Below are 10,050 nucleotides of genomic sequence, written 5' to 3'. Positions count from 1 at the left end.
TTTCTTTGCTCATGACTGATTTTGTATCTCACTCTTCTCTTCTGGGTTCTAGTCCCTTCTTACTAAAGAACATCCTTTAGCAAGTGCTGTTGGCCTATCAAAATTTAACAGAGTGTAGCCCGGGTCTCTCCATTTAACACTCATGAGGAACACAACTATCCCACAATTCATCACTACTATATTCTTTTACTTTGCAAGAAAAATACCAGCCCCAAACAGGGTAAGACTTTTAAGAAACATTTATTCATCTCTTTCCCACTTCTGGACAGAAATCAGTAACAGTGCAAACTGCATAATCTTGAAACACATCTCCACAAAATGCATCCCTATAAAGCCTGTACTGCTGTAAAACTGGGATAAGGTACATAAGAGTATCTGCTGTCACATATTGTACCTTAGCCCCACTTCCTCCTTCAAGCATTTAACATATTTAGATAACTCCATGTCATGATTAGAAAATACGATATAAATTGCTCCATATTATATAGAGTTCATGGTTTCAGAAATTAATGCTGCCAAATAAGAATGTCTTTAGCAGATATTCTTCAGAAGTCAAACTATTAACAGCTTCATTCAACTGTGAATGTGAGGTTACCCAGAAGTGCATTCTGTACCTCAGACATGCTGTTCAGCATATAAGGGCTGCTCTAAATAGTGCACACGCAAAAATTATAAAAATCCTTCAAGATTGTGATGCAGTTCTTATACAACCGAATTGAGGGAATAATGCCATGTGGAAGTCTGGAGCTTCACTTATGAAACCTGTAGTTTCTAGGCTGTAGTACTGGGCCAAAAAAAGTCCTCTGCCTGCTGGTGCTCCTGAGCCCACTTGGTCCCCCATTCAAGTAAAAACATTCACAAGAGTATGACAACGTTGGCATCCAAAGCGGCTTGGACCCTTCTCTGGCCAGCACTAAAAAAATGACAGTCCTAGAATCTTGCCAGAAAATGTACCCAACTTGGGTGTGAAATGCTGTAAAAGTGTTCTCTAGTCATCGTCCTCAGAGATCCTACAGTATTAGAATGCCCAAAGCATTTTTGGGTTTTCGCTTGCTTGTAACCCTACAGAACTGTCTTCTGTCAATCGTCAACTATGGATCCTTTGGCTTTGAGATCTAATAGAAGTAGCAGCTGTATGAAAGCTTTGGCACTTACTGTGAAATTCCTATAAACAGCTCCAATATATATCTTAATGACCATTATTTTAAAGCACAGACCAAAATCCCTTTAGAATTTAACATCCTAATGTCCTCTATTTTGAAAAGAAAAAAAGAAACTGCCATATATTTTGTTAAGAGTTAATGTTTCAACAATTACATTTCTGGGAATCTACCCGAAGTAATTCTATTATTTGTAACTGGGAAAAATTGGCAGTAACTTCGATGTCCAAGAAAACTGCAAATGTGGCACACGATGCAGATGGGTTCATGACATAATCACTACAGGGTATTGATAATATACTGTCAAAGTGTTCTGTGACAAAGTGAGAGAAGGATTGTGGGTATGTCTAGTGTGGAGTCAGTCCTGGCTGGCTCATACGCAATTCTGACTTGTCTAGTTTGTCTGACACAATTGTGAATTTAGTGGACACATAGGCACTATTTCCCTAAGCTGACTTCAATGAGCATTTTAATATTTTGTATTTGAGGCCAAAAAAGTCAGAAGATACATGCATTTTCCTGGGGGATGAGGACACAGAGGACAGAGCAGAACTATGATTAACATTACCTTCTTTGACTGATTTTTAAACTCCTATAGAGCTTATGAGCAAAACCAAAATCTATTACGTATTTTCACAGGACCATATATCTCCGCTTTACTTCACTTTTCACAATGATAATCTGTGTAATTATTTAATTAATGTCCATCTGGTCTGTAAGTCCCATTAGTGCAGGTTGTATGTTCTGAACTACTACCTGGCATGTAGTCATGAGAGTCAAGGAAAGGCACGGGAGAGAAAGAAGAAAGAGAAGGTAAAGGGGAAAAGGAGAAAGAAAAGGGGTTAAGGAAAGAGGGAAAAACTGCAAAATGTTTATGAAGGACACAATGATTCGAGGAGACAGCACACTGTCAGATTAGGGGAGCACACTTTCATTGCTTCCACTTACAACACAGCAAGGCCAAGAATCAGTGAAATCAACAGGAAGGGGGCAAGGGGATGCCTTGGCAGATGGCAAGTCAGGACATGGCAAGTCAGGATTCTCCGGCAGGACCAGCAGTGTGAGAGAGCACTGGCAAGGGGGACAGGTGACCAGCAGGAATGTGGCAGGAGAGCAACATACTGAGGCATGCACTTGTTCCTGTATTTTCAGTAGTCTGAGGCCAGGGATACCTGGAGATATGGGGAAAGGGATGGGGAAATGCCCCCATAAGGCCTAAGTGTAGGTGGGGATATAAAGCCAGTAACATAGATATGTCAGTATCAGTATGTCTTGTTTATAACCTCAAGTGGCTACTGCTAAGGAAGGATATTTGATATATTCAATGATTAAAACCAAATAAAGGTTATCAAAATGATGATGAATTCAATGGTTGTGATGGCTTTTCTCCTCTTAATGTTCATAATTAGTTACTCTTATAATTAAAATAAACACATAATAGGAAAAACCATGTCTCACTTGAAGAAAATAGAAGTGCTATTTTCTTTAAGCAGGTGCTAAGAATTTTGTAATCTACTGTTTCTGCCTTTTCCCCAGTTCTAAGAAAATTCAAGAATCAAATTTTGACTTCAATCACAGCAACAATTAGTGTAGTAATCTAGATAATTGCTTTCTTCTCATTCTATAGAGCCAAAGGTAACCAGAAAAAAAAAAAAAATCTCCAAAAGCTTTATTTTGTTTACTCCTGTTGACATGAATCTTTACCATGCTGGGAAGGAAAATTTTTCCTCTATCCTTCAAAGATTCTTCCCGCTGGTGGAACAATTAAGTTCAGATAGATTAGCAGGAGAAAATCAAATTTAATTTTGTATGTATGAGAACCCCACATACACAAGAAGTTCAAAGACAGAAAGGTAAAATGGGAGTATATATGCCATCCTGAGCTAAGGAATGGGAAGAGGCCTGAGACTTCAAAGAGGGGGTAAGGCAATTCACAGAAGAATAAGAGTAGATGTTTTAGATGTAATTAGAGGTTTTTTTTTTTTTTTTAAGGATTTATTTATTTATTTATTTATTTATTTATTTATTTGACACACACACAGAGAGAGGCAGAGACACAGGCAGAGGGAGAAGCAGGCTCCATGCAGGAAGCCTTGCAGAAGCAGGCTCCATGCAGGAAGTGCTCAACCACTGAGCCACCCAGGCTCATGTAATTAGATGTTTACCAGAGAGAGTCTCTGGTATAAAATTTTGTCTCTGGTATTAACTCTAAATCTGGGAAAGACCCCCCCCCCCATTTAAATTCTTCCAGATAGTTAAGAAAATGGCAAAAAAATTTCTCTTGGGTCTGCAGAATCTCTATTGCCTTTAGCTTAATTATCACATGCCAAAGTGGCACATTTTAGGGAGACTTGCTCTGAATCTCTTCAACCACATGAGTTAGTCTTAAATGTATACTGTCCTTGCTATACTACTCACACTGTCATATGAGTATGAATTTACTTTTTAACTACACCAGTGACTCTCAATGAGGGGTATAAAGAAGAGAGAAGGGATTAGAAGATGAAAACATGGCCTGACAAATCAGATCAACCTGGAGGTCTGTTTCTAGATTACACAGCAGCTTACTTGCACCCTCCCCAAACCATAGGCATCACTGCCATTGTGGGATGACATATTTATGGGAGCTGTTATACCCTAGAGGGGAGTTAGGAGGCAAAAAGAATTAATAACCAGTGATGAGGTTTGTATTTTCACAAAAAGATCAATTTTGGAATAAAAAACTTATTGGTTTCTATCCTAGATTTGACATTTATCCTATGTTCCTCATTTTCAAATAGATATAGAAATCTCTTTCTTTCAAGACGCCTGGGTGGCTTAGTGATTGAACATCTGCCTTCGGCTCAGGTCGTGATCCCGGGTCTGGGGATCGAGCCCCACACTGGGATCCCTGTGAGGAGCCTGCTTCTCCCTCTAGGTCTTTGCTTCTCTGTGTCTCTCATGAATAAATAAAATCTTAAAAAAAAAAAATCCCTTTCTTACAATATATAAATGTTAAATGTTTCTAAGTGCTTACAAATAGAGCTTAGTAAACGTCCTGTAGGCATTATTTTTCAAGTAGACTTAAGGGCTCCTCTATACTAGAGTTTCTCAATCTTGGCACCACTGACAATATTAATGGACCTGATAATTCTTTTTTTTTTGGGGGGGGGGACCTGATAATTCTTAATTAGGGGGGTGTTATGGCCTAAGTTGTATTCCCTTACCCTGCCACTGATATATTGAAGTTGTAACTCCTGGCACCTCAGAATGTGAATGCATTTGGAAACAGGGTTTTTAAAGTGATAATATTTTTTAAAAAAGATTTTTAAAGATTTTATTCATTCATAGAGACAGAGAGGGGCAGAGACACAGGCAGAGGGAGAAGCAGGCTCCATAAAGGAAGCCCGACATGGGATTCGATCCCGGATCTACAAACCGCTGAGCCACCGGGGCTGCCCTAAAGTGATAATTAAGGTAGAGTGAAATCTTATGGATGGGCCTTGACCAATATGATTGCTGTCCTTTTAAAGAGGAGATTATAACACAAATATATGCAAGCAAAGAGGAAAGATAATCTAAGGGCACAGCAAGAAGATGGCCATCTGCAAACCATGGAGAGAGATCTCAGAACCCTACTGACAACTTCATTTTGGACTGCTAAGTACTGGGAGAGAAAAAAAAATGTTTTGTTTAAGACTTGCACCATGGCATTTTGTTTGAGCCTCACACCACGGCACCATGGCCTGAGCAAATACTGCTTGAGGGTTGTCCTGTGTGCTATAGTATGTTCAGAAGCATCCTTGGTCTCTATCCATACCAGTGGCAATCCCCCAACCCCCACAGTTGTGACACCCGAAAATGACTCCATACATTACCAAATGTCTCCTAGGGGCAAAATCTTCCTCCCCATCCTACTGAGAACCATCCCTTCTGAGAACCACCATTTCAGATGGCCTCTGGTCATCTCTGTTTTTCCAGGGCTCAGTGATGTGGGAAACAAAGGCAGAAGAAAAATTATTACATTTCCTTTCTACCTATAGCCATTGACAAGTCCGTAACACAGAGTGACATTCCTCTAGGAATTCAGCTGCCACTTTCCTAAGGGCAAAAGGCAATCTTGGCCCAATCCCCAAGATCCTGTAAATCTACTAAACATATAAAATTTTCTTTGGAGACTTCCATTATCTCTATCCCCCCCTCTAAGACGCATGGTGGCAATCATCCTCCAAGGATATGACCCACCAATATATCTGGAGAGTCTCAGGACTGAGTTTTTACTAAACAGTAATAAATGACCTTTTCCTAACAAGAGCTAGCCCTCTCAAGGTCCTGGAAATCTTGTTGTCAAAATACCTAGGAGACTTAAGCTATGTCTAACCTCCTCCTCAACTTGAAAATATATAATGGGCCACTCCTCATTATCCAGTGCAGCTCTTTCTGCACACAGGTCCTGTCCCCATGCTTTAATAAAACCACCTTTTTGTGCCCAAGATATCTTAAGAATTTTTTTTGCCAATGGCTCTGAACCCTAATGTCCTTCCTACATCACTCAGCCCAATGACTGCTACCTAAGAAAATAATCAAATATTTTCTGAACAAAATCACTTGCCTGGTTCCCTATCATGGGTCTCACTACTTGTTAGGCCAGCAGGATCAAGGGGGATCGGGAGGCATCAACAAAATGGCAGCAGACGCTCCATCTTGTTACCCCCACCTCAGAACTTTTTTTCCCATCACCAGCAGACCGCCCAAGGACGTGTCATCAGGGGGAGACAGGACCTATGTAGGAAACCTGAGCCATACCTTACCCAGACCCCATATAAGGGCATAAGCAGTTATGGCCCCAAACTCATTCCACCAGTAACATGCCCTAATACCTGTCACCTTACAGACTCACAACCCCTTACCGCTCCCCCTTAAAAAGCCTGCTTGTACTCCCCTAGGCACAACTTCCGGGCCCACTCTTTACCTCCCGTGGGCCTCGGAACCTGAGGGCATGTCCCATTAAAAGCTTGCCTCGACCAGCTTTTGCCTGGCCTATTTCATTTCACTACCAATCGGATTAAACCTGACACTACTCTCTTGCAAACTCCTTTTGCTGTGTTTAAAAAAAAGAAAAAGGAAAAGAAATAACTGACCCAAAATGGAGCCACTTGCCCCCACAACAGCAACCAAAACTTATTGCATTACAGGAATGACTTTAACCAGTCAATCTGGAATTTCCTGATCAATATTAATGAGGTCATCTGCATGACAGACCTACCCTTCCCCCAAAAGGTGACCTTGCCTACAGCAATCCTTTTTTCTTTTGCTAATGACTTCCTTCCTTCTTTCCACAGTTTCTGCCATTAAAAACCACCTGTTTTGTACAGCAACTTGGTGTTCATTTCTACTTGTAAATGGGATGCTACCCGATTCATAAATCCTTGAATAAAGCCAATTAGATTTTCATATTTACTTGTTTGGATTTTTTTTTACAGCTGCAATTAAAGTAATAATTACTACTTTCATAACCATTTGAAGCTCAAGGAACTCAAAAAGAAAACAAATGTCCATTTAAGTGTGAAAATGCTGAAGTCATAATGAGACCCCACACATAATCCAGGAACCTGAAAGCATAGCAAAAAAGCCAAATTCAATGGAGATATTCTTTGGAAAGGGGAAGTCACAAAAGTCTCTGGCACATTCATAAATTTATTGTTTTAACATTGGTATGTGTGCTGTCATGTTATTTGAAAGCTGATGTGTTTGGGCTGGGAGTGATGTGGGGGCAGGGGTGGAGAGGGCTGGCTCTGAGATGCTGAAGAGAGGCTTTAGGAACTCTGGACAAACTGGGAACTGGTGGAGTTTGCACTGTCCAAAGATTTCTGACCAAATCTTTCCAATGATTTGTAGCTTGTACTCAACTATTCACAAGACACTTTTCCAGGACATTATTTTAAATTGGTATAGTCTATTCATTTACAAAATTCATTTATTACATTCTGTTTAATAGCTAAGATTCAGTGTTAAAGATCTGATTTACCCAAGTGAAAAAAAAAGACTAATATTTTGAAGTGCCATTTCCTAAGAATATACCCAATGTTTGTTTCTAAGTTAGTGTTTGTGATTTTTAGTTTCGATATCAACATGCTACTCCAAGTGACAAATGACTACATTAAACTTGGCAGACCATCATGTAAATGCTGTGACAGGCATGCTGGCATCCAGGCATCAGGGGCTGACATGCACCAAAGAGGTGATTTATGACATATTGCCTTTGCAGAAATACAAAAGCTCTTAACTCCTCAGATGCTCTTTGTGACAGAGAGGTTGAAAGGAATCTTCTTCTCAAGTTAGTTTCTCCATGGAAAAGGAGAATGCCTTAAGGATATCCTGAAATTTAGAAACAAAACCATTATAAAACTCTGTGCCAAAATGTCTGTATACCCTGCAAAGCTGGCAGACTTGGGGATGTCAATATTTTTAGAGAGAGATGTTTTAGAGACAGGGTTTAATTGACCAAGTGAGGATGTTTTATAACTTTTTTTCCCAGGAAAGGCGAAAATAATGAAAATCAGCAAAACCATCAAATTGAGAAGTCAACACCTTCACTTGGGCATTTATGAAGTCTGTGTAGCAACCCAAAGTACCACACTCCAATCACCAGAGTAGAAAAGTCAGCACAGCCCTCACTAATTCCTATTCCTCTTATTGCTCGGCTCAATCTCAGCATTCTCAGACGACCTCGTACGACGATTTTGTACTGGACTCATTTCTGCATCTTGAAGATCAAGATCATTTCTGAAAACAGAAAAAAGGAAACAGCATTTCAGAACATAATGTTCATGATTATTCTACAGCAGTTTCTAGTTGACAAGTGCTTTCACACGTACAATTTCATTTAAACCTCCAGTTTTCTACTCTGGTAAATCTATAATAATTATTACTGTTATTCGTATACATATTTTATAACTCAGAAAACAGTGACTGAGTGGAGATTACAGGCCATAAGTGACAGAAGCAGGTATTGAACCCCTTTCTTCCAAATCAAAATCTAGAATAGCTTTGTATTTCATGTAACAGGAAGAAAAGTGCCCTCCTACCCCCGCCAAAAAAAGTGCTCCTATCCTAAGACAAAGTCAGAGTCTAACAAGATCAATTTTTTCTTGATCCTATCTGAGAGCTGATGTTGTAAGGCAACCAAGAAAACAAAATTCCAAAGAAAGAAAAACCCCACCAAAGAGAGGTGGGCCACACAAATTCTCTCACTTTTGACACAGAACTGGAGAAAGGTGGCTGTTGTACAACCAGGTAAGAGGACATGACCTAACTTTTTTTTTTTTTTTAATGAGCTAACATTTTAATGAATTCTGAACTATGGGCTAGTTCTGAAGGCCCCTGACATAAGGAGAGTCCACATGCACTGGCAACCTCTTCCAGGAGCCTCTATCAAGTGCTCATGAGAAAGACTGGGAACAAGGTGGGAGACTGGGGAGAGTCCATTTTGTTGGCACAGGATAAAGCTGATAAATGGAGGTGACAGGGTCAGGTAGAAACCCCTACCTCCTCTTGGGACTGTTTTTTCCTATGAGTAAGAGCTTTCAACTACTGCAGGAAACTCACTGGCCCAGGGGAATCAGGCAAAGATCTACGGTCTCTGGAGAAGGGGCAGAGGTCCCTGACTTTAAAATCTAACAGAGAGAACACAATGTGTCTCAGATCTCACTGGCAGAATGAACAACTAGAGGCAGAGAGGCAGCTGGATGGCTGTTGCAGCAAGCAGGAGGGAAGAGCAGAGGGCCTGCAGCCAGCTGGGGCATCAGCAACACCTGGGAATGTGTTAAAAATGCAAACTAGTAGGCCCCACCCCAAATCTACTGAGCCAGACTCTTAGAACTGGGTAAAGCCCAATAATCTGTGTTTTAACAACTCCTTCAAGTGTCTGTAATACATATTTAGGCCTGAGTACCACTTACCTATAGGATTTTGCAGTTGACTGAATATGAAAGGTTGGAGTGAATGAGAAGTGGAGAATGATTCCTGGGTGTCTGGCTTGAACAATGGGGCAGGCTACCATACTACTATTCATTGAGAGAGGGGACAGTGGAGGGCAAGCAGCTCTGGAGAGAAGGGGCTCTTAGGCATTCTGAGGCAAACAGATTTTCCTCACATTTTACATATTTAAAAAACTGAAATCTAGGGGCACCTAGGTGGCTCCATCAATTGGGCATCTGCCTTCAGGTCAGGTCATGATCTGAGGGTCCTGGGATGGAGCCCTGAGTGGGGCTCCCTGCTTGGCAGGGAGCCTGCTTCTCCCTCTCCCTCTGCCTGCTGCTCCCCTTGCTTGTGCTCTGTGTCAAATAAATAAAATCTTAAAAAAAAATTGAAATCTAGAAACATGAAACAGTATGTCAGGACCATTTTTCTGTTTTCATCCTGTTCAATGTAAATAAATTTTATAGCTCAAAACAGTACAATGAGCCAATATTTACAGACATAAGAACACAAGATCAGGGCAGCAGCCCGGGTGGCTCAGCGGTTTGGCACTTCTTTCAGCCCTGGGCGTGATCCTGGAGTCCTGGGATCGAGTCCCACGTCAGGCTCCCTGCATGGAGCCTGCTTCTCCCTCTGCCTGTGTCTCTGTCTCTGTCTTCCATGAATAAATAAAAACAAAAAACAAAAAAACAAGACCAATCTGTAGAAAACTTTGTTTTTCTGCTGCTCATGAAAATATTGCTTCATATGAAGCACTGTATTGCTAATAGAACCTCTCAATCATTTATGGAATTAGGAGAATGTGTTGGAACTGAAATAGTATGTTCTAGGACTAATATCTCAAATACACCACAAAACAGGCCTATAAGCTTAAGATGTAGAATTGCCAAATTTGTTGAAAAGTAAAGCTGTGGAGGCTTTTCTTGATTCT

The 10,050-nt window shown here is 40.6% G+C and overlaps 1 protein-coding gene across 7 annotated transcripts in view; it reads right to left on the bottom strand.

The window, feature by feature from the left end:
• Nucleotides 1-221: 221 nt before the first annotated feature.
• The window catches only part of RAD18 (RAD18 E3 ubiquitin protein ligase), a 107,264-nt gene continuing 97,435 nt past the window's right edge, over nt 222-10,050 (bottom strand). For 6 of the 7 annotated variants that reach the window (XM_077857971.1, XM_077857969.1, XM_077857975.1 and 3 more), the window contains one exon: nt 222-7,925. In XM_077857971.1, coding sequence (XP_077714097.1) covers nt 7,817-7,925 — 109 coding nt within the window. In that variant the 3' untranslated portion in view covers nt 222-7,816. The remainder of the gene's footprint in view (nt 7,926-10,050) is intronic. The other variant, XM_077857970.1, reaches the window with a different exon arrangement.

This window comes from Canis aureus, chromosome 19, assembly GCF_053574225.1.
Source record: "Canis aureus isolate CA01 chromosome 19, VMU_Caureus_v.1.0, whole genome shotgun sequence".
In the NCBI taxonomy this organism is placed as follows: domain Eukaryota; kingdom Metazoa; phylum Chordata; class Mammalia; order Carnivora; family Canidae; genus Canis; species Canis aureus.
The sequence above is the reverse complement of the archived record's forward strand: the minus strand, read 5'-3'. Positions and strand labels throughout refer to the sequence as shown.